This window comes from Haliotis cracherodii, unplaced genomic scaffold (assembly GCF_022045235.1).
Source record: "Haliotis cracherodii isolate W230 unplaced genomic scaffold, xgHalCrac1.p SCAF_29, whole genome shotgun sequence".
In the NCBI taxonomy this organism is placed as follows: domain Eukaryota; kingdom Metazoa; phylum Mollusca; class Gastropoda; order Lepetellida; family Haliotidae; genus Haliotis; species Haliotis cracherodii.
Window position 1 is genome coordinate 1,752,421 of NW_027266285.1, and position 25,472 is coordinate 1,777,892.

Consider the following 25,472-nt stretch of genomic DNA (forward strand, 5'->3'; position numbering starts at 1 on the left):
TGACCGTTGTCCATAGCATGGTAAGGAGTAGTTCTCGACTTGTCGATCTGTGTGAGACTGCACAACTCCTTCATAAGCTTTCCCTGAAATTTCGCTCCTTGGTCCGAGTGGATCCTCTTAGGTAGTCCATAGTTGACCACAAAGTTCTTGAAGAATACCTCGGCTGTTGTCCGAGCAGTCATATTCTTAGTGGGATAAGCCTGGGCGTAGCGAGTGAAATGATCTGTGATAACTAGTATACACTGTTGTCCTCCCTTGGATGGTTCTAATGTCAGAAAATCCATACAGACTAACTCCAAGGGCTGGGTGGTCTTGATACTCACTAAAGGTGCTTTCACTGTTGTACCGCTCTTTCTCCTAATGCATCTTTCACACTGGCTGACATGGTTCTCTATGTCCTTAGTCATTCCAGGCCAGAAGAAGCGATCCCGAATAAGAGAATTAGTTCTATCACGTCCGGGATGTCCAACTTGATCATGGAGGCAGCGCAGGACTGACTGGCGACATCTACTTGGCAGAACAAGTTGCTCGCAGGTTTCACCATCCACTGTTATAACTCGGTAAAGGACTCCTCTTCGAAGTTTGAAGCTTGAAAAGTTCTTCATGAGACCACTCATCTCAGGATCTGCTCGACGATCACTTGGTCTTGGCTTAGTTCCATTCCTCAGATGGGCCATAACAGTATCCAAGGCTGTGTCTCTGGCTTGGGCTCTTCTCCAGTCTCGGGCATTGGCATCACACTTCTCATCACTTATTTCTACTTCCTGCTCCTGAATAATGGCTGATGAAACAGATACACTCTCCACGAGACTAAGGGTCGATGTCATGTTGCAGATAGCATTGATGGAATGTGATGAAATCTGTCTTATAGTTGACTGATCCTCGGGACAACACATCAACACATCAGCATCAGCATTGTTCTTCCCAGGCCGGTATGATATAGTGAAGTTATAGGCTGAGAGTGCTGCCAACCATCTATGCCCTGTTGCGTCCAACTTTGCACTGGTGAGCACATATGTCTGAGGATTGTTGTCCGTTAGCACTGTAAAGTCATGTCCGTAAAGATAGTCATGAAACTTTTCCGTGATGGCCCATTTCAAACACAAAAATTCCAATTTGTGAGCAGAGTAATTTCTTTCCGACTTGTTTAGGCTCCTGCTGGCATATGCAATAACTTGCTGATGTCCTTCATGTGTCTGATATAACACGGCACCAAGACCTCGTGTGCTGGCATCTGTATGCAATTCAAAAGGCTGGGAATAGTTTGCATATCCTAGAACAGGTGGTGATGTTAATCTGTTCTTCAAGTCCGTGAAAGCCTTTTCCTGGTTGGGTCCCCAAGTCCACTGTACAGTCATCTGATCCTGTCGTGATCGATGTTTCTTGCCTTTCGTCTTAGGCATCAGCTCTGAGAGGGGTTTCGCAATCTTGGAGAAGTCCTGTACAAATTTTCTATAATATCCTGCGAAGCCAAGGAACTTTCTAACTTCTTCAGGACTTGTCGGTGTAGGCCAGTCTCTAATCTTGTTGATCTTCTCTGGGTCTGCTTCGATTCCATTTTCAGAAACGATGTAACCAACATACTTGACTTTATTCTTGAAGAACTTGCATTTCTTGGGTGCCAATTTCAAGCTGCATTCCCTGAGACGTTGAAACACAAGCTCCAGGCGTTCAAGATGTTCTTCATAGGTCTTGGAGAAGATTATGAGGTCGTCAATATAAACAAGACATATCTTGAGATGTAATCCTGACAGGCAGTTTTCCATCAATCTCTGGTAGGTGGCTGGCGCATTACATAAGCCAAACGGCATTCGATTAAACTCATAAAAACCTAGTGGTCCAACGGTGAATGCTGTTCGTTGTTTGTGTTCTTCTTGGAGTTCAACTTGATGGTAACCGGACTTCATGTCAAGGACAGAGAAATATTTCATGCCGCCGAGACAATCCAACATCTCTTCAACTCGGGGAAGCGCATACGAGTCCTTCAATGAACGATTATTCAGCTGGCGATAATCCACGCACATCCTTAGTTTTCCATCAGACTTGCGCACAAGAACAACGTTGGATGACCATGGGCTATGTGATTTCCTTATCACTCCAGATGACAACAGTTGTTGAAGGTGGCTATGAACTTCTTCATACATGGGGGGCGGTCGGGTAGCCTAGTGGTTAAAGCGTTCGCTCGTCACGCCGAAGACCCGGGTTCGATTCCCGACATGGGTACAATGTGTGAAGCCCATTTCTGGTGTCCCCCGCCGTGATATTGCTGGAATATTGCTAAAAGCGGCGTAAAACCATACTCACTCACTCACTCACTCACTTCATACATGGCAGGAGGTATTCTTCTATGGCGTTGCTTAAATGGAATGTCGTTGGTCAAGTCGATGCGATGTCTTACAGCAGAACTGTGTCCCAAGTCATCATCTCCTTTGAAAAATATGTCCTTGAACTTGAGGATGACTCAAAGTCCTAAGTCCAGTTCCTCTTGAGATATGCTCTTCTGCTCTACTTCAACTTGTTCAAGCAAGCGCTTCTCATCTTCTGACTCCAATGGCATCAGTCCTTTAAACGTGATGGGTTGAAGCTCGCATAGCAGTGCTCTTGGCCGTACAACAACTGTCTGTGTAGTGACGTTGGCTACGTACACATAAACTTCGCCAGGGTGGTCACAGTTGTAGTCTACGATGGAGGGAGCAATGTCAAGGTCACTTGGAATCGCAGCGTTGTCAGTCGGTTGGATCAGTGCACATACTTTAGGAAAGTTCACATTCTTCACTACATTGCCTCTGATGACTACTTGACTGTTGGCAGGAATAATAACATTTCCAACTTCTGCACTCTTGACTAGTCCAAGTTTCCATCCATTCCTGACAAGTTCCTTCTTCCTCAACACCATACTGCGGAAAGCCAAGTACCAGGGTGTATGCAGTGCAGCCTTCTGTAGAAACTGGACACCATGTGTGTTCTTGCATCCTTCCAGTAGATGGCATAAGATGTTGGTCCCAAGTAACACTGGCACTTTAGAATTATACTGGGTGTCTGTCGATACCAGAAACAAACAAGAAACCAGTTTGGCTGATGCTATCCCCGATGTTTCCAACTTGACATCCACATATCCTGTATAAGGTAGTGACTCTCCTCCAGCACATTCGATGTTCAAAATGTTATCAAGTGGCTCCAAAGGTACATGCTTTAAGTAGGAATCATAGAAGGTCTGTGATAATATAGACACTGTAGCTCCTGTGTCTAGAAGTGCTCTTGCCTTTACCCCTTCAATATGAATGTCCACTTCATTAACGTTACCCACAAGTCCATCTGGGATTCCTTTTTCCCTATCTCTGGGGCGCTTGTAAAAACCTACAGGTGGCCCCTGCCCATAGGCCTGCGCAAGTTTAAAGCTCTTCCACGTCTAGAATGGTCCAGTCTTACTGTGCATGTGTGTTGAGTATGTCCAACCAGTCCACATCTCCAACAGGTGGGCCCCATTAACCTCTGTGGTCTGTACTCCATGTCTTGAGCTTGTCCATATGAGGCTTGGCAACCAGCTGATCCTTCATTTCATGGTGGCCTATAGGAATCGTAGCTAGTGTGACCTTGATCCTCTCTCGACTGCTGTCTGTTCCAGTTAGGGCGTCCACTTGATGACCTTGACCTCTGATCCGGGGCAGGATAAGGAAACTCTTGCTCTGTTGCACTTGCTAATCTCATCCCAGCAACTTCAGAAGTAAGCTTGTTGATCATAGCTTTCATTTCCTTCATCTCCTTCTTCCACTCAGGCTCCTGTGCAGTGGCACTCTTTGCTGTTCCTGGTGTCTTTGTCTTAGCAGATGGGACTGTGCTCAACTGATCGTTCTCTATCTCCCGGAGGGCTTCTAACAGGTCATCAAAGTTATTGATGGTATCAAACTTGTGTCCTGAGATGTTCTTGAGGTCTGACTTGAGTCCTGTCCAAAGCATACTCCTAAGCATCTCATCAGAATCCTCATTGCTGGTCGGCTTATCCTTCAGGGCATGGGAAAGAAGTTCCTCCAAACGACAAGCCCACTGTGACACATCCTCCTCTTCCTTCTGTCTAGCGCTATAAAACTGTGCCATCCTTGATTCCCTCCTCTCGACTACTCCAAAAACAATACTGAGCTTCCTTAGCAGGGATGAAATACTGGTCCCCGGCCTCATGTTGACGGCGATCTTAGCAGCCTCTCCCTTCAAGGAATCCTTGATTGCCTGTTCCTTAATATCCTGTGTATAAGATGAAGATTCCAAAAGCCCATCAACACGATACCTCCAGACGTCATAAGGTGTTTCCTTCCCTGTCCTGTCTCCACTGAATGGGGGAATTCTAGGAAACCTATGATGCTTCATAGCACTAGCCTGAGCTACATTTCCTGTGTCAGAAGAGTTTGATTCCTGTTCCACAACTGGTTTAACCTCGGTCTTAACTGACATTACATTCTGTAGCCAAGATTGGAAATCCTCAGGAGAATTAGCCTTGGGTTTCTCCTTTCCACGCTTAAATGCTTCCAGAATATTGTCAATATCTGTCTGAGAAAACTCCATGATTAAACGAAGTGTGAGCACAGAACGTAATAATCCAAGAATTCCAAAATCACAAACTCATACCATGCAGGAAGAACCCACAAATTCCAAGAAATCGCACAAGATGTCAAGAAACCAAGCAACCTCACATGATCAAACCTAGTCCATGTTCAAACTACAACACACAAACAATACCAAACCAATGAAAAGAGTCCAGTACTCCCACTCAGTGAGGGTGATACAACTCACTGAGGATCAATGACAAAACACAAACTGTTCCATAATGAACTTCACAATATAACAGAACACTTCAGATTTATAAACTCATCTGTTGAAAGGTTCCACTGAGTAAATAAAAAAATAGATATATGGTTACATGGTGCAACGTGCTTATACTGAGTGCGACTAAGGTAATCAGTCAAGTCTGTCAGTCAGAAAGAGAGACAACACAAGCTACTTATACCTACATAATTACAAAAGTTTAACACCTTATTATAGATAAGCTTAAACTTACTCACTTTTATTACACAGTCACACAAACTCACTTCAACCAAACACGCATTGCAAGGTAATAAAACTAAGTAAAGTAACTAAGGCATGACAGATAGGTAATATGGTGATCACCAACTAGTAGGGTACCCTTAATGACAAAGGTAACTAATGTAACTAAAGTAACTAACTAAAGTAACTAACAAAACTCAACTCTAAACTAAGACATCAAATTCTATTTCACATGTGAAAAACTAATAGCTGCATTCAATCACATCTTAATTATGAACACAACTAAGAAATGGTTAAGTTTAATTTACAAAACACAAATACTTATAGTTGATGAAATAGTATCACATCTTGTCTAACAATGACAAGATATCCCAATATATCAAATATAAATTACATATTATCAGACAAATTTAGCACAATATGATTACTTTATGGGTATATAACTGGTGATTTACAAATATATAAGTAGCAAGTTACACTAGTCCATGACAAATATGCAATTAATATATATAAACTGTGATCACATGATCACGAGAAAGATATAACAAAGTGATCCAAAGTCACTGAAAGCTGACGTACAATGTCAGACGCGTACGCGGCCAAGATTACATAGTGTCACAGTAAATTACAAGTAGATCTCTACTATATACTACTAATACGTATGCGAGTACAGCTGATATCTCACTGATGTGGTACCTCACCCTCCTCTTTAGTCAGTATTCCTCACTGGGGGCTCCATTTTGTAGCAGGTTAGGGTGGTGCAAATATTACAGTTAAGACCAACGCCTGCTGGGGGTGAGTTGCGACCAAAAAGTCACAAGTTTATTTTCCATACCAATATTCACCCTGGAACATAATTGAACAAATAATAAATAAATAATTATACTCATTAAAACATTGCACTTATCACCGTTATTTATATAATAATTAAAATGCATTCACCACAATATTATATGATGGTTTCCATATTACTTCAACTGCATCAATGCACTTGAATATACAAGATGTATATAATACATACATGAAATATAAACAATGAATAACTAAATTATTATGCCTACCGAATGTATGGCACTCAGGTGATAGTAGGCCAAATCACTCGTCACTCAGATCCATCTATAAATAACATACAAATGTCATTCTAACTTTAATATAAATATCATAAAATAATATACATAGTAATCTACTGCCATATTAATTCAATCTAAACCTACTACCAACATTATCTCAAATAGAATGTCATAGATAAACCTACATAAATATACACATTACCTGTGCTGTAATATGCTCATGATTATAAACAACACACATTTCTCATGGCAAACAATATGGCGGACACAAATACTTATATCTGTCGCCTTTATCATAAAAACATATTATAGTACATTACATCAGAGAATCATAACCATGAATGGAGTGTTTATTATCGTTACTGTACTTATGACATAAATTACATTCATACACTCAAATCACACAAGTATATCTACACTAAAATAATGTTTAAATTATACATGCTGTACTAAAACAAATATTACATCCTACATAATGTTTATAATCTAGTATTAAAACTAACCTTTGGAGATTTATAGTAAATATGAAGCTGTGAAAGTCCTGGGCACAATACATGTCAAAATATGACTCTCATGTTGTGACTGTCCAGAGAGAGCTGTATATAGTAGACTGACTTAGTGCTTGTGTTAGTATAGAAGCTTGCCCTCTAAAAGCAAGACAAAAGAATACTCTCGCCCCTCACAATAAACAAAAGAACTTGCCAGCCCAAGTTCAGCTTGGAGCAATCAGGCTGGAAACTCGTACCGTACATGATCTAATAAAATACACTAATTACACTGTCTAAAACCAATACCATATATATATACAGATAAATTATTGAAATGACACTGCCACATGTTCATAAGAAAAAATATGACCTGAGTGATCAGAAAGACATATTTTTCCCAACTGTATACTTATTCACGTAAATACAATTCTGTTCACTCCTTATGAACAAGTTTATTTACACGTTTTGTATATTTTTATCGACTATCGGTAATGGCGGAATGGTCGGTACACATGAGAAAACGACAGTGTATATTTCCATTACATTTATGACGTACATTGAATGAATTTATAACCATCATCACCCTAATCATCTCAACTTTAATATCGTGTAACGCATATTTTATGCAGTGCTACGGATTGCGAAATATGGCGAGATTAGTAATGTGGTTACCGCGCTTCTCAATCTTTTTCTGCCATGTTTGAACACCAAGCGAATGAAGGCAATGTTTATTATGCACCCATGTCACATACACGTAACTATTATTACATCAGACAGCCAATTTGAAAAAGAAATCTGATCGGACTGATCAGAAAGATTTACTTGTCCCCACTGAACAGTTATTGGCGTAAGAGTACTAACGTTTAGTCGGCCACGGAAGTTTTTTGTTCAAGTATTGCATATGTTTATCGACTGTGTGTCATGGCGATTTAGCACGGCGATGCATACCAACCGACAGTGCAGATTGTTTTTTTGTTTATGATGCTGAATTACAGAAAATATTCAAATCAAAGATATGGAAAGATAGCTATAATCGTTAATATTAAGTTGGTATTGTGTATATTTATGGGCAGGAGGTTCATGATCAAAACCTAAACATTGAATGGCCAAGCCCGAAGTGATCGACAGGGCACGTTCGCCTCATATCTGTGCCGCGATTTCTTGTTTACGGGTTGTCCTACATACTTGCCCGTTCAGACAAATAACTGTTACTTTTTTCATATGAAATGACTAAGAGTCATGTGTGATTGCTCAAACTACCTGACCGTGTGAGTGACTTGCCCTAACTGTTTCACATTTTGTCGCAAATGGAGATTTCAGAAGTGTGGCCACGACATCTAACGTGAGTCGACGCCATATTGTAAACAAATTGTGTCAAGGTCGGTTCCACATGTGGTAGCTCGGGCCCCATTTCTGTCGATAGTACACGCGATACAAACATAATGTAACTACTGAAAACATCAACATAACTTCTACAATGATGACATCAATACCTTTTTGTATTTGGATTAACCGCTTATGGATACGATGTGCTTTTAAGTTCAATTTCGATTTGTTTTTCCTTTCATTGAAACTGTGATAATGGCGGTGTGATTGGTTTGCTGAAATAGTATTTTCCATGAGTCTAATGTACATGGTACATGTTGTGATTGTAGAAGATAATTGATAACCAATTGTGTATGCATATATATCATCAAATACACATTACTAATCTCTTCAGAAAATGGAATATATTATAGCTCGTTTTCAAACATTCTGCTATGGATATTAGATCAAAAAATGATATTAGATTTACAAATTATTTATGTACACTGTACTCTCGATTAACGTATGATAATCTATTGCAAGTCTTCAACTCTTATTTGATATGTCATCTGAAATGTCAGCAATGAGTACAATTAATTTTATTTCACTACAATCTGCAATTTTTATTCAAATAGGCTAATAGACGGTCGGTGATTTCCCGCCGCTGTGAATTTGTCGTCTGGACAGGTGCGCGTGATTTGACCTCGCGTGTTGTGACGTGGATGACGTCACATGAAACAGCTGATCTAATGTTGTGGTAGTATAATGGAAACACGTGGTTTCATTTTCCAAATAACAATATTCTCTTTGACTGAACTAGAAAGCATATCTAGTACATCACGATTGGAAAATGTCTACGGCGACCGACGAGTGAATGAGACCGCTTATCATTTGACTAACGGTGTTAGAATATTTGGCGCAGTTTTCTAATTTTGGTATGTTGACATGTGCTTTTCATATCTGTTTGAAGGCTTGATATTCCAAAAAAGTAATATGCATTTAGTTGAGTACAGCGAGAAAGCTGTCAAAATGGATCCAATATTAAACCACCTAGATTTTTAATATTTTAGCTTCATCTATTGGAATCTCGAATGGTTCAATTTATAACATAAACAGTAAAAGTAATTAGATCTTCTCACAATATATAGATAATCAATTTCTGAAAGACAAAAAGTTTTTAGTGTAAATGTGACTTCGTTTTGATGTTTTATATAGTTATATGTATGTCTTTTTTCACTCTGCATTATCTAAATTACCAAATACTTCGATCAGTGACATATAGTAGTAATTAGATTCTACTTTGTTTTTTTATCCTAGGTATGAAATAGATTTTCTTTTTAAATAAATATTTGTCTAAGAGCAAAATCAATACATTCTTGTGGTTTTTTTTCACCATTTTAATTTGTATATCTTCCCTCCTGTTGTTTAGCTAGGCCAAAATTAAGAAAAAAAGGAAAGACATAATACACCATTTTTATGTAAGATTTTGCTGGTTAAATTTTCGGAGTTCAATACCAAGAATATATTTTTCCTTTTATGACAAATGATTCCATTACTTACATTTACCTACGATCATTATCTATTTCAAACTTTTCCTTCAGTAGAATGGAATGGAATGGGAAACTAGTGGAAATAAACTATCACGTATGTCCTTAAATGTACATGTACATACCTAGCTATAGGTGTAAATACACTTCTAAAGTCGTATTTATAAATCAAATGAATAAATGAAAGAAAAAGTGGTATTTCATGGACTGGCCATACAAGTATATTTTGAGCAAAGGTCTAAGTTAGGCAGCCAAGTGCGAAATACGAGCTGATACGAGGATGTATGTTTTCTGGTGTTCATAGTGAAACAATGACATATGGCGCGGCGGCGCCCGAGTTGCGAGTGATCGAAAATAGGTTTGTTGAATAGATTTGCTGCCCATGAAAACGTTTCAACAAATTTGATTGAATCTACATGTACTTACTCTTGGGTGGTATTACGTAAGTATAATCTTGTTAATTATTAAGAAATAACAATGATGCCCGATATTGAGCGATGTCAATTTGAGTATTGTCAGGGCTGTTTAGCGATCTTTCACATTTTGTCCTTAGAAAATGTACGATGTCAATTACCCGGAAGTTGTTTTTATCACTAATAAAAGAGCACGGTCATTGAAACATACATGGACGTAACCGGGATTTCTTCACGATATACATTCCAAACTATCATTCGTTTTGTGACATAATCTTTGAAACAGTCTGCGTATGAATTAATCACGACCACTTCCGTCAATTTTGTTTTGACGTCAAAAACACGCACAATTTCATCGGGTTTTTTTATCGGTAAATATAACTCACGGAAAATTCTCAGTGAATGTGTACTTCAACATAAATATGATATGTCTATCACTGTTAGGACATGTACTTGCCAATGATATGAATTATTGGTCACTCAGATTTCAAACAAGGGCGCTTACTTGACTTTGCTTGCCGTATTCGGGAGCGTCCATATTACGATTAATGTGGAAAAGTAGGAAACTTATAATACCAGCACATTTATCGATGGCTGGGCAGTGCATAGATCTTTGGGATTTTGTGATTTTAGATACTGTTGGAAAGACAATCAACTCGAGTTGCATGTTATACAATTTGGTTACATTGTGTGAAGAAATAAAGACGTTGCAACACTTTTGATACAATGTATACGTTTTTGTAACCGCGACGTCAGCACAGTGCGGCACTAAGCGGTTTGCAGGCTGACTGACGTCCAGGCACCATGAGGCACAACAGACGTCTGCAAAGTACGGCGCTGAGCGGTATGCATTCTGACTGACGTCCGCTGACCATAATTATGACTATGAGGGTTAATGACACAGGAAAGGTGCAACATTATTATTTGCAAATTTATCATTTCGGCATGCACATCAGACAGTTAAGAATTCGAACTGTCTACTTTGAAGGAGATCAAGGGTAGCCTAGAGTGTTACCTTAGCGACATGATTACCAGCATCTGGTTGCAAAATCGACGCACTTTGCTGAACTCGGAGGTTTTGAAATCAAAACAAAAATAATTAAAAATACAAGGAAATGAAAACTTACCCCAGCGAGCTGATCCTGTGTCCGATATTGAACTAAATGAACTCCGTGAATGCGGACAGCTTAGCACCAAATCTCCAGATACCGTGTTTGTCTATCAACAGGTATTCGACCATTATGAATCACATCAAAATATCAACAAACTCCCGTCATCTGACTGTGTCCACTCCGCGTTTGACAAATCCTCCTGAAATCCCACATGCACATGTTTCCCATCAGTGACACTTGTCTCAAATCACACACGATGTTAATTAAACTTGTTGTCCGGATTAAACTGTAACCGGTTCTCTTGTCATTCCTGGTTTCGGCTGTCTCATATCTGGGTCAAGTCGGGTCATTCATTCCGACACTGCGACAGCAATCGTACTTTTCAAAGTTTAGCTTCTTTTCGTAACTTTTCTATAACAAACAAGACTTCTGTACATTACATCTATGTTGTTGTTATAGGTTTTGGCATTTTTGTCAAATGACACATAAAAAAATTGACAGGTTTTCCGTGTTTCCTCTTCTCAATGTGAAATGCATGTATCTGCCGATGAACGACGGGGGCTGTCTGTCAGTGACGAGATCTTGTCAAAACAAGCTTTGATTGAAAAACCTGATGAACCTTTTTGGAAACCTGTCTTCTTTATCAATGCTAGATAGTGTACGCTGTGTAAATCGGACAGAAATATAACTGCAATAATGTGATCTTTACAATTTTTTAACAGAACTGTATTTTTCACGCGTAACAACACGTTAATTGAGTAATGCGGTTGGAATGAGTGGACAGTGTTTTTTCACACGCGGATTGATACAAAACAGCTGATTCTTGATCGGCGACAGTTGATTGTTTTTTTCTTGAAACATGTCTTTAATATGAATATGGGTAATAAATAGAATAACCCACGAGGTACGAGTGATTACGGAAAATATGTCACTCGTGAAATTAATGTTTTAAGTTCCTCGCTAAAGCTCGGAACTTAAAACATTAATTTCACTCGTGACATATTTTCCGTAATCACTCGTACCTCGTGGGTTATTCTATAAATACAATATCACAGCTGCTATGTCATACATTTTGTTTTCTGTATAGGATAGCACAATGGTTCGGGACAGCTTTGATACACAGTTATAGTGGTGTTTTTTGTCAGATTCATTATTCTTGTTTTACCTACTCAGAGGATTTGAAAATTTAGTAAACAACCATGTTCCAGTCCGTGAAAATATTTGATTTTTCAACTTCGTACACCACTATTCCAAACTTATGATCAAACATAAGGAAAAACTCCATTCCTTGATCCATTGGACATTTGTAACAAATCGTGGTGTAAACAGATACAGCTACGTATCTACATTCAGAGGTTCAGGACAATTTGTGACAATTTAAAGCAAATGCCATCCGAGGTTTACTGAGAAAACACTATGTGAAATGATGGACTTCCTCATTGATAACATCTACGTACAATTTAGGGGTAAGACATTTAGACAAGAAGCAGACATCCCCATGAGCACCAACTGTGCTCCCTTCTTGCTGATCTGCACTTGAATCGGAATTTCTGTTCGGATTTGCAAAGTCAAAAGAAGGTAATATGGCGAAGAGGTTTAACTTAAGCTTCAGATATATCCATGATCTGATATCGTTCAATAACCATCAAATAGCCAATTCATTTCCACTGATTTACCCACCTGAACTAAAAATATAGAAGACCGGAGAGACCGCCTCATTTGTTTCATATTTAGATCTATGCATAAGGATTCAGGTGACAAAACACTCTCCACAAGTCTGTATGACAAGAGGGGTGACTTCAACTGTCCAATAGTCAACTTTCCCTTCATATCGAGCAATATTCCAGCAGCTCCAGCCTTTGGTGTTTACATTTCACAACTTTTGAGATACAATCGAGCATGCTCCTTCTACTTAGATTTCAGAGGTTGTTTGATCAAGGTTACAACATTCAAGGCCTCAGTAAAGCTTTCAAAACGTTTTATGGTAGAAATGTGGAGGACATTTCCAAATGTGACGCAATAGTAACAAAAATGATCCCGATGCAATTCCCTGTTTTGATTTTTTGACCATATGACCCCATGTTTTTTTTCAGGTGAACACTTGGCTTGCCTTTGCATGTGTTTGTGATAGGTGCCACTGGAGGTGCTGGATACGCACACATTTTCGCGAACACCTGGTTTCATGACTATTTGATAGTGATTCATAAACACATTCTCATGATATAGTCGGAATCGAACAGAGATTTCTATTGGATATGCAATGGGTTTTGTCGCTTTATATTATTAATTATCTGTGAATTAGGATAATGAAACAAAATGTTTGCCAATTTCATATAACCAAACATGAAAATTCAAGACATAATTTGGATAGTTTAATGACTTAATAAAAGACTTGCAGCGAATTGTGTCAAATTATGTCCTTAACATTCTATCTATGCAATTTTGACCTCCTGAAAACTCTCGCACACACTTGCAAGCTTACAACCCAATGAAAATTGGGTACCTCCAATAGAAAAGGTTGTAGGTATACGGGAATAAGCGGGAACGAAAATCTTGTTTTTGACTCCTCGCCAACCGATTATACGCACAACAGAGCTACATTTTCACACTGTTTTTCTCGGCCATCCTGTTGTACATCATACAGGCTACATAATAATATTTAAAAAATCTCGTAGTCGAACGCATAAATTTCCGTGTTAGTCCTTGATCCTTCAAGCAAAAAGGGCTGTTATCGGTATTAATATATGAAAAAGGGAGAATCTCCGTAGCCATCAAGCACAACGCGTCGCTTTGAGTACAACGTCAGCACCATGTTCGTCGGTCGTGGATAGTCCAACACACGATCGCATCCCGGAGGCTACACGGTTAAATTAGGTTATTTTGCGACTTGAATCACTGGAAGTGGGACAAATTAAGATACTCCAAAATATGCAATGTATGATATTTGCTGATTAAGCGTTTTATTGAACGCTTTCAACGTGAATGAATTTCGCATCAAAGTTGTTTTTTTCATGTAGTATGTCATAGATCTATGCCTCAGTAAAATATGCCGCGCGGCCATATCGTGGTGGTCAGTGATGGGTGATGATGTCATGGCGTGTTATACACGTGATGACTTATCAGGGGTTGACTGGGAATAACGAGTTTTCATTTTGGCTCATTTTTTCAGGAATCGATCCTGATGTAAACAAACTAGAGTTGCTCCCCGTTTTGACCTATTATTGGGCAAGAACATTTCCGGGTTAGACAATCACGTGCGCTTTCGTAAATTGTTGATTTCATATATGATTTTCCACACAACTAATAAAATTTGTACATGGTGACATCTGCTGGCAATATATGAAAACCTGTCAGTGTTGGACAAATAGTATATAACGAACGGGGACAAGTGCACGCCATGTAAAGAATTCTGTTTGAGATCAACAGAAACTATGACTTGGCACATCTAGTAAATTACGATAAATATGAATTACAAAGAATCGTACAGTACATTCTGATAACGGCTCTGGTAAATATACGTGTATAATTACAAGTAAAATCTTTATTGACATCCACCCCCAAAATAAATATCTTTATATATTTTTGTCAGGTAATTCTCCCAAAATTGACATTGTTTACAGCACCACCCAATCAATTTGTGTACCCCTATATCTTGATTAGACTTGCACTCATATATTTACCAGTGCACATCTGTTACAATAACAGTGTTATGTCACAATTCAATCGACAAATTCTCACATGAACAGTTTGAGGTAAATGTATTGTTGTTGATTTCCTAAGCGTCATACACCCCCAAATCAGTGGTAGAATGGAATATAAAGGTTTGCGTAAGGGAAGTAGTCTAAGCGAATATCAAGATGGAGGCAGTGCCGAGACTGCCGATGTTATCCTTCGAGTTAAAACATAGTCCAGAATACGTAGAATTTGGACCATCACTTAAACAGGTAAATTTCCATTTGTGAAAAAACAGTGCATACAATATCTTTTCGATGTATTGTCATTTGTGCCACGATCACTTTATCAGTCGGCCTGCATTGGTAATCAAAACACTGATTGACATTTCCGCATTCATTTTGACAATCGCACGTTTGTTTTGTTACTGTTTTTGTTTGGATATGGAAACTTTGGACATCATGTGATCCACACTAGTTACATATAATTGTGATGTTGTGTTCTTACATTATGAAATAGGATTGAAAAGATTAGATGATCAATTATTTTGGGCACCGAGGATGACGTGACATAAAATAACCTTTAGAACCGCAGATGACACATGTCAGTATGACTGTATCCCCGTGGTATGGTTTTTCGGACGATTAAGACACATTCATAGTTTTCTCTTTAATCACGTTAACAACTGTAAAAAAATGCTTTCACGTGTAAACATGTTAAAAGACCATTTTCTCTTAAAAACAAGCCATCATTTGTGTATTTACAAAAAAATGTCAATGTGATGCTACTTCACCCGTTATGGACGAGCAATCGCTATAAACATGTCCGTCCGAAAACATATAACGTAAAAAAATCTGTGATCCGACGATATGTATCGTATGACCCAATATTATTGCGGGCTCTACATTATTGTGGTATCGATATATCTCGTAATGCACACACCTCTGTTGACTGTCAACTTTGGAATCTAAGCATGATATTTCATAGCTTGATCAAATATTGGACTCGTTGTGGTATGTCACGTCTACTCGTAAGTATACACGTATTTGAAGTGGAATTACTCCTACCTCCATTTGAAATTGGTTATTAAAGAACCAGTTTATTTGGACAATGTCCCTTGACTCAACCTAGGTTGTATGCATACCAATTATGCATAATCCAAAACAGGAAATGATGTAAAACCACATAATCCACACATATAACACACCACAAAATAGTGATACTTCGATTATTAAGAGTTGCCCGCCTTTGAGCATGTTGAGTGAGGTACTTTGTCTACCAAACTCTGTAAACAAAATCATCATCGATCAATCCTAACTGATGTGTCATAAAAGGTGAACAAAGAACAAGAACCATTATGCGTATAAAATAATTAATAGGTCAGTAAGTGTTCACCATTAGGAGCCATTGTAAATTAACTAATGTGATAATATAGCGTACCATCCTACTCAAGGATATGCCTTCTATAGTTCTCGGTAACAATGTGGTACCGGGTGCCACTCATACCATGAATACAGCGGCTGCCAATTATTCAGCATTTTAGACTGCAGGATGTGGCTTTTGCTTCACAGATCTTGCGTGCCTCTTCAATCCATAGGGTTGGTTGTGTTAGGGTTGCAGCAAGTTGCCGACAACTCTATTCTTAGTCCTTGGATCCTTTTACTGATCAAACAATAAATGATCATTAGGGTTAGGTACCACTTTTTTATCCTTAGGGTTAGTTTCGTTAGGGTTATGGAAGGTTACCCCAGCTCTAGCCTTAGCCCTTGGATCCCCTTTGAGGTATGGTGTGGGGTAGCTTATCCAATGTGTTGTTATTTGAGGAAAATCCAACGTTTATCAAGATTCTGGTTTCATGTAAGAAATGGCAACAGCATTATGCATTATGGTGAACAATAAAGATCTGATCATTGGGTAGACAGCACTGATTATTTGTGATAGCACCCATGGACTTGTGGTGATGTGTTGACAAAATGGATTAATTCATCATGCTCATTAGTCCAGCTTAGCATCAAGCTAGCATTGTGAGTACGATCCTCTCCGTTGCAAATTGAAATGCAAAAGAGTGAGCCCGGTTAAGTGCACTCCTCCCTAGTTCTATTGTTGCTAAGACTGCTAATTGGATCCCGGCTGCCGATTGTGGCTCCTGCTTCTCTGAGTGTGCCTCTTGGATCCTTAGAGTTGGTTGTGTTCATGTTGGAGTATGTTTGTTTTTGTTATCTTCAACTTTATCCTTAACCCTTGCATGTCCTTTCTGATCAAGCACCCCTAAATGATAATTTGGGTTAGGTACCCCCATACGATCAAACATTCCTCTGAAATCTTTAGGGTTGGGCAGCCCTTGCCAGTCAAACAGCCCTGTTCGATCCTTAGGACTAGACACCCATTTACAATCCTTTGGGTTAGTTGAGAGTCTTAGTTAGCTATCTGAACTCTTGTAATCTTTGTCAAGTTCTAATTTTCACTGAGAAAGTTGGCTACTGATCAGTGTTCCTGCTGGCATTTGAATAGCACTGACACTCAGTCCCCCTCCAACTTTTGTCGTTGAACAAACAACTAAAAACAAAAATTTACCAGGTTTCAATTCTTTCAATATCATGTGCATGATGTGCAACATTTCATTTTGGTTCACTAGTTACCTGTGACAGCACCTGGGGTTCCGTGGTAAAACACCAACTGACCTTACATAGAATCAAACCCTCTTAAAATGCATTTCATAGTTTTGATATTTATCATGTTGATGTTTTCAGTACATTCGAGAACACTATGGGGAGGACCCAGCTCTGTACAACAAGCCTTGCACTGACCTGGAACAGCTGAGACAGGTAGGACTGGGGCAGAGTATTATCCTTAGTAAGGGCTAGATCAACATTCTGGCTGTTATGAAATAGTAAGTATGATAATTTATACAAGTCCTGTGAGTACAATATTAACAGTCATTATTTTATATGTTTTACAAGTATTTTAGGATTTTTAAAATTTTATCAAATGATTTTTGTTAAGGCTTGGTTTAATTGTTCTTTTAATTATTAATTAATAATGTAGCCATTGTACCTAAATAACGTAACAGACATGGTAAGCATAGATAATGTGTCATCTGTTCATGTTGTTTACACAAATGAATCTATGCTCATGCTTCTTTTAAGATGAGTCTTGTTTTCTTGTATGAAATATACACAGTGAGATTTACTGTTGGTGAAGTTTACCTTGTGCCTTGATGTCATTTCAGGGTGCCATCCACGTGACACGGGACTTCATGGGCTGCAGCACCCTGAAGAAATACTATGCCCAGCTGCAGTTCCTGCAGGGTAGATTCCCCATGGGGGAAGGGGGAGAGGCAGCCATAGCCTTCACATGGTGAGTAGCTGTCTGTATGGGGGAGGGGGGAGGTAGTACTACCACCAGTTCCTGCAGGGTAGATTCCCCATGGGGGAAGGGGGAGAGGCAGCCATAGCCTTCACTTGTTGTGTAGCTGTCTGTATAGGGGAGGGGGGAGGTAGTACTACCACCAGTTCCTGCAGGGTAGATTCCCCATGGGGGAAGGGGGAGAGGCAGCCATAGCCTTCACTTGGTGAGTAGCTGTCTGTATTAGGGAGGTAGTACTACCACCAGTTCCTGCAGGGTAGATTCCCCATGGGGGAAGGGGAAGAGGCAGCCATAGCCTTCACTTGGTGAGTAGCTGTCTTGTACCAAACTGATTGACTCCAACCCTCCTCTGTGTTCCAGGGAGGACATTCAGACAGGAAGGGAGTATATCCTCGGCGACATCAAGTTCGAACAAGCCTGCATCTTGTACAATATCGGCGCCCTGCATTCCATCCTGGGAGCAGTTGATACAAGGCATAGTGCCGAGGTAAGATCTGATGACATCACATTTTCCGTCACACCAGAACAACCTCATCCGACCAATCAGAGCTTCACTTTTGAAATCACGATCATGCAACCATACATGGTCCATTCTGAACAACAGTTCCAGGCTGTGCGACTGATTTTATCAAAATTGTCATCAATCTCTCACTTCAATGGGTTAAACATTTGGAACAGAAGAAACTTTCAATAGTCATGATCATAATTGTAGCCTCCGGGAATTACTGCCATACAATCTCGACCATCTATTAGACTTTCCAGAATTTTCTTTTGTTCAGTTGAATCGAGGACTTTGTCAAAATATATGGAATGGAAATCTCTGTTTTGAAACTATTGACACAAAGCTTAAGAAAGATGTCCTCCAATCCCATGTAGAGATAGTGATCACTAAGATCTGATTTTAATCAGAATGCATACCCACCCCTCACATACCCAAACCAATCAGTTCCATACCCAAACCCTCTCCTCACATGGCATTCTCATCATGCTGATCCGCAACAACCAAACTTCACAACTAACAGCTACAGTTTTTCAGTATCTGGCTAAAACTGGGTAGTGAGACCAAAATTCTCATAATTCTATCAACATCAATTACTTGACCCACCCATCCCATACCCACCCCTGCCTCAAATACACAAAGACGCCCCTAATACCTAATACCCAAACCCAGCCATCCCCAGGGATCATTTTGGGCCATGCCCTTGGGCCAGACATGCTCTGAAATATGAAGTGGCACATTCAAATGATTTGTTATAATCTGGGTCTTCAAACTTTATAATTTGTACTTGGTTTGCTTATCTCAATTCACAGTTGTTAACAAAGGAGGTAGGTTCGGTTATCTGCTCCTACACTCCGAAAGAATAAAAAGGCATTCTGAAGGCTTTACTAGTGGTCGTTTTCTCTGTGTTATATAGATTCAGAAATAGTTCAAACTTGGCTACTCCGCATAGCGATGGCTTCCGGCTGGGGAACATGTGCAACACATATGGAATATGGCGCCAAAGAAAGTTGAAAAACTGTTGACTGAAGAAAAAGTCATTCCTTTGTTTATTATATTATTTGATTAAAACGATATCCTTGTGATTGCACAAGTTCTATTTGTGAAACTTTTCCAAAAAACATACACAGAAGTGTACAACTTAGCTTGTTAATGCATGTGCAATATACCTCAAAACTTAGATTTCGTTGTGAATTTGCTCTCGGGAGGTTCTGAATATTTACTTGCGTGTGACTATGGCTGATCAGTCCGATAACAGTCTATGACAACACAGCTTTGTAATTTGAAATTGATTTGGATTTTCACCATGGGTGTATATATATCATGTAAAGAAGGTATCAACATGATCAAGGTTTGGTTGTTGTTTCATCATGTCTTCATAACATGACAATCCCAACGGCAGTTGACTACTGATACCGGTCGCTGATTAAAGCTTGATTCCAACACTTCATGATTTCCTTAAAATTTATTGTTCCGCAAACTCATCAGAAAAAACCCTCCTTCACATGCCTAACCCATCCCTCACATGCCTAACCCACCCCTCACATTCCCAAACCCACCCCTCACATTCCAAAACCCACCCCTCACATTCCAAAACCCACCCATCACATGCCTAACCCACCCCTCACATTCCAAAACCCCCCCTCACATTCCCAAACCCACCCCTCACATTCCCAAACCGTCCCTCACATGCCTAACCCACCCCTCACATACCCAAACCCACCCCTCACATTCCCAAACCCCCCTCACATGCCTAACCCATCTCTCACATTCCCAAACCCCTCCTCACATTCCCCAACCCTCCCTCACATGCCTAACCCATCTCTCACATACCCAAACTCACCCCTCACATGTCTATCCCATCTCTCACATACCCAAACCCACCCCTCACATTCCCAAACCCACCCATTCCATACCAGATCCATAACCAACCTTTCACATTCCCAAAACATTATAATTAACTGAGATGCCTAAGTCATTTATGTGAACAGATAATTTGAGCATGTTGAGGTGATATTTTTATTCTTTTGTTAGCACGTGAAACATATTTAATATGTTTAATGTCAAAGCTTTCTTTTTGTAAGTTTACAAAACAAAATCTTTTCAGGGTATGAAAGTGTCATGCACACATTTCCAGTGTGCAGCGTGGGCATTTGAACATCTTCGAGACTATTTCGGGAGTTCGGCAATGAGCACAGACATGTCACATGAGCTGCTTACATTTCATGTCAGTCTCATGCTGGTAAGTTGTCATGATGAACGCACCATGATCTGCACAGCTAGCACCCAGGCTAGGAAACACACAATCAAACAGGGCTTTCTTCTGTGATGTGGTGCATAATATTAGGACAAAACTGTGTACTAACCATGATAGCACTCCTTTCACAGAACTCAGAAAGTTAAACAATTGATTTTAATCTTACAATCAGACAAGTAGCTAAATCGTTGTCACAGTGCATGTTAAAGTGTCTGGCTCTCAAGTGTTACTTTATGACTCTTTAAGTGAAGAATTTTCAGGTTTTCAAAATATGTTGTCACCCTTGCTTTGGATTGTGCTATAGAATAATTTTCATATTTATTAAAAAATCTTAAAAAAACCACAGGCTCAAGGTCAAGAATGCATTCTGGAAAAGTCGATGATTGACAGTCGGAAGAACACCATCACAGCCAAGGTTTCTGCCCAGGTGGTAGACTTCTACAGGACAGCCATCAAGAATCTCGAGACATGCAACCAAGAGGGCATCGTTAGCTCCAGGTGCTACAAGGTGAGCTGAAGGTGTTACAAGCTGACCTCCAGGGGCACAGTTGTCTGATGGGAAAGAAACTTTTGATCTCTCTACTCTGACCTCAGTTGCAGTCAGAGGCTGACAGGGTAGTGTACATCATGTATACACCATCAGTAGCTCAGGGTACTGTATATCATGTATACTCCATCAGAGTTGTTGTGTGTTGTGTCTGACTGACTGGGATGATCTTGACCATGAGTGTTTCTCTGTCCCAGGACTGGGGGAAGTGTATGGAGTTATTGTGTGTTGTGTCTGACTGACTGGGATGATCTTGACCATGAGTGTTTCTCTGTCCCAGGACTGGAGGAAGTGTATGGAGTTGTAGTTTGTTGTGTCTGACTGACTGGGATGATCTTGACCATGAGTGTTTCTCTGTCACAGGACTAGTGTATGGAGTTGTAGTTTGTTGTGTCTGACTGACTGGGATGATCTTGACCATGAGTGTTTCTCTGTCCCAGGACTGGAGGAAGTGCATGGAGTTGTAGTGTGTTGTGTCTGACTGACTGGGATGATCTTGACCATGAGTGTTTCTCTGTCCCAGGACTGGAGGAAGTGTATGGAGTTGTAGTTTGTTGTGTCTGACTGACTGGGATGATCTTGACCATGAGTGTTTCTCTGTCCCAGGACTAGTGTATGGAGTTGTTGTGTGCTGTGTCTGATTGACTGACTGGAATGATCTTGACCATGAGTGTTTCTCTGTCCCAGGACTGGGGGAAGTGTATGGAGTTGTTGTGTGTTGTGTCTGACTGACTGGGATGATCTTGACCATGAGTATTTCTCTGTCCCAGGACTGGGGGAAGTGTATGGAGTTGTTGTGTGTTGTGTCTGACTGACTGGGATGATCTTGACCATGAGTGTTTCTCTGTCCCAGGACTAGTGTATGGATTCTCTTTCTGATTAAATCCTCCTTGGGGCACTTATTGCATTTTCCAGGCTACAGAAAATCTAAATGATATGTTGTAACTATTTTGTTCCTAATAAAATATTACCACACTAAAAAACAACGTTTTTTTGTGTATGATGTACGACCACCCAAACAGGGCCGCTCCCCGTTTTGGCGCCAAACGCCAAGGGAAGCAACTCACACCCAATTCACTTTCCACATGTCATCTGTCAATCAAGACGTACATGAGAGAGCTCAGATAATTTTCTTCTGTCAACAAATCGATTGAACGATCACATGAGTTGAAGACATGGCTGAACAAACTGTATGTGTGGTAAATTCCCTTTTCTTTTGGAAAGGCGTAACACCTCGCATTTCCTTTAAGTTTGATGTTGTAAATTCGGCGTCCATGCGTACGTGGCACGTCCATTCAAGTAATGGCCGACGCTTGGTAGTCATCATTGTTTTTTGATACTCTAACTCATGATCATTTATAAAAACGACATGGTTGTTCATTATCATTGCAATGTAAACTACGTATTTCCTATTATAACCTGAAGTTCTAAATATATAAAGGAGACCCTTAACGTCTCAATGAATTAACTCAGGCTTTCTCCGTATATCGGACGTCAGAAGCTTGTATTTTAAATTACTAGCTCCTTAATAATGTATATATATTATATCGTATATTACATTACGTTTTTGCACGGCACCTTAATGTTTGTTTCTGTTATATCTCTTGCACTTATACATGAAACATACATCCACACCGGCTCAAATAAATTACGGTCTCTTACAGGCCTTCAAATTGTGTTCCGGCTGTGAGGCCAGTATCCCCACTCAGGACAATCATGACACGTGTATTCGCTGTCTAGCGGAACTAGGTCACGATGACCAAACTTGCCCCGTCTGTCTCAGCTTCACCCCCAAGGCGTCCAAGAATCGCCATGCTGATCTTTTGCACTACAAGAGACTTCTCGAGGCGGGGGCAGACATAAGGGATAAGTCAGTCCCCCCCCCCCCTTCCAAAAGTAAAGGGGGTAAGGGTAGGGGAAATAAGGGTAAAGGTCTCGCATCTTCTTCCTCGGTCTCCAGCAATAAGGAGCCTAAGAAGTCGGGGTATCAGTCTAGTAGTGTTCCCGTAGAACAGTCACCTACACCAGCACCTTCTGTTAATCTGGCGGATATTTCTGCCATCTTGAGGTCGCAGATGACATACATGTTCGATGAGGTCAAGTCCCAGCTCCGCGAGGAGTTACGGGCGGGGCTTCCCGAATATCGGGTGTCGGAAGCGGCCTCGGGGCCTTGTGGAATGCCCGGCGTCGGCCGTGGCAGGCCGCTTTGCCTCAGGGATGACTCGAGACCAGGCTTAGGCTCGGGATCGAGATTGCTCTCCAGCGGAGGGGTGACGGGCGCCGGCCAGTTTACTTCCTCCGCGCCTATTTCCCAGGCGGAGCCGGAAGCCTTCTCGGAGGCCGAGGCTTCAACCTGTGGTTCCGCGCCCAGTGGTCAGGTGGGTTCTTTCGAACCCCCAGCACCTCGGGACTGGGATTCGGCTTCGGGCCGGGGACAGCCGGGGGATCGGAGGTCGTCCAGGTACTGCCGCAGGTGGCTGCCCCCGCTCCCGAGTCGGACTTGTCTGAGTTCCGCCTTCCGGGGGACGCGTTTGCTCCTTGCAAGCCGCCCCAAGGTGCGTATTCTGTCATCGTTGGCGCACGAGGTCATCGATCCTCTGTTATCGGGTAACCGAAAAAAGTTCGACCTACCCGAACTTAGTAAACGGTATCCTATGGCAGAGGACCGGGATTTCGAGGTGCCTTCGGTTGACGAATGTGTCTGGACCTCGGCGACCCTGGGGCGGTCTTCGACCCCCTCTTTGGCACCGAGCTGAAGGGGAGGAGGAGCAGTTTCGTAATGCCGGCCGACAGCTTCGGATTACGGTCCACTCAGCGTACCTTTCTGCGGTGCAGAGGGAGCTGGTGGGGGATGGCCAGAGCGACTCATCGGAGTTAGCCAGGCAACTCACTGAGGTCCACAGTCATTTGGCGAGGGACGCTATACGTAGTTGTGCCTCCCAAATGATGTGCGCAATCATGGGAATGCGCAGGTTATGGATGTCTGTGTCTAAGTATTCAGCATCCACACGCCAAGAGCTACTGGCGCTCCCCTTTCGGATGGGTTCGGGGGTGCAGCAGGTAGTTCGGGAGGCCGCGGAGCTCTACGCCTCCATCAAGGATTCAAAAGCCTTGTTGGAAGTGCCTAGTAAGCCCCGCAAACGGCCATCCCCACTTGACTCCTCCCATGTCGAGATGCCGGCTCGGCAACCCAAGCCTTCCTAGAAGCAGCCACTTCCATCAGGCAGGGGCTCGGGGAGGGGCAAGAAAGGCAAAGGCACGGGCAGAGGCGCGGGTAAATCCCAGCAGCCTTTTCGAGATGCAGGGAACCCACAGGTGCAGGGTTCCCAGTAACCCTCGGGACGCCCCGGGTGAACCCACAAAGACCAGTCGCAGAACTGTCTACTGTCGGCATGCACTCCCTCAAGCCAGCAGTCCCCGTAGGCGGCCGCCTTACTCTATTCCTGTCGGAATGGGAGAAGGTAACATCCAACCCCTGGGTCCTGTCCACACTCAGGGAGGGCCACTTGCCTCAATGGAGACTGCCTCCGCCACCCTTCTCCGGGATAAGGCACACCCCAGTGCCCGCTACCCGAGAGAAGGCAGAAATACTAAGGGCCGAGGTCGTAGCGCTTCTACAGAAGGCGGCTATAGAACCAGTACCCTTGGGACAGGAAAAAGACGGTTATTACTTGACGTATTTCCTTGTCACCAAAAAAGGCGGAGGGTTCAGACCCATTCTCAACTTGAGAAGGCTATACAAATTAATAGAGGTACCGTCCTTCAAGATGGAGACACTGCGCGTAGTGATCTCCACTGTAGAGACAGGGGAATGGCTGACGTCAATAGACCTCAAAGACGCCTACCTCCACGTACCCATACACCACGAATTCAAGAAATACCTAAGGTTTTCTTTCGACGGGGAGTGTTATCAGTTCCGGGTTCTACCCTTGGGGATCTCTACGGCCCCGAGGGTGTTCACCAAACTGATGTTGATTCCTGCCCAAGTGGCCAGATCAAAAGGGCGGTTATGTCACCTGTACCTCGACGACTGGTTACTACGTGCATTATCTCACCACATGAGGCAGATGGCTACACAAGAGGTGTTAGACATTCTAAATACGCTCGGGTGGATAGTCAATTTAAAGAACTCGGATCTGACCCCAGCTCAGAATCTGAC

General features: G+C 41.4%; 1 protein-coding gene across 1 annotated transcript in view; it reads left to right on the top strand.

Moving 5' to 3' along the window:
* The first annotated feature begins 14,829 nt into the window (after positions 1–14,829).
* The window catches only part of LOC139473516 (tyrosine-protein phosphatase non-receptor type 23-like), a 48,528-nt gene continuing 37,885 nt past the window's right edge, over positions 14,830–25,472 (top strand). The window contains exons 1-6 of the mRNA XM_071256135.1: positions 14,830–14,916; positions 17,395–17,469; positions 17,874–18,001; positions 18,371–18,497; positions 20,617–20,751; positions 21,113–21,274. Coding sequence (XP_071112236.1) covers positions 14,830–14,916; positions 17,395–17,469; positions 17,874–18,001; positions 18,371–18,497; positions 20,617–20,751; positions 21,113–21,274 — 714 coding nt within the window. The remainder of the gene's footprint in view (positions 14,917–17,394; positions 17,470–17,873; positions 18,002–18,370; positions 18,498–20,616; positions 20,752–21,112; positions 21,275–25,472) is intronic.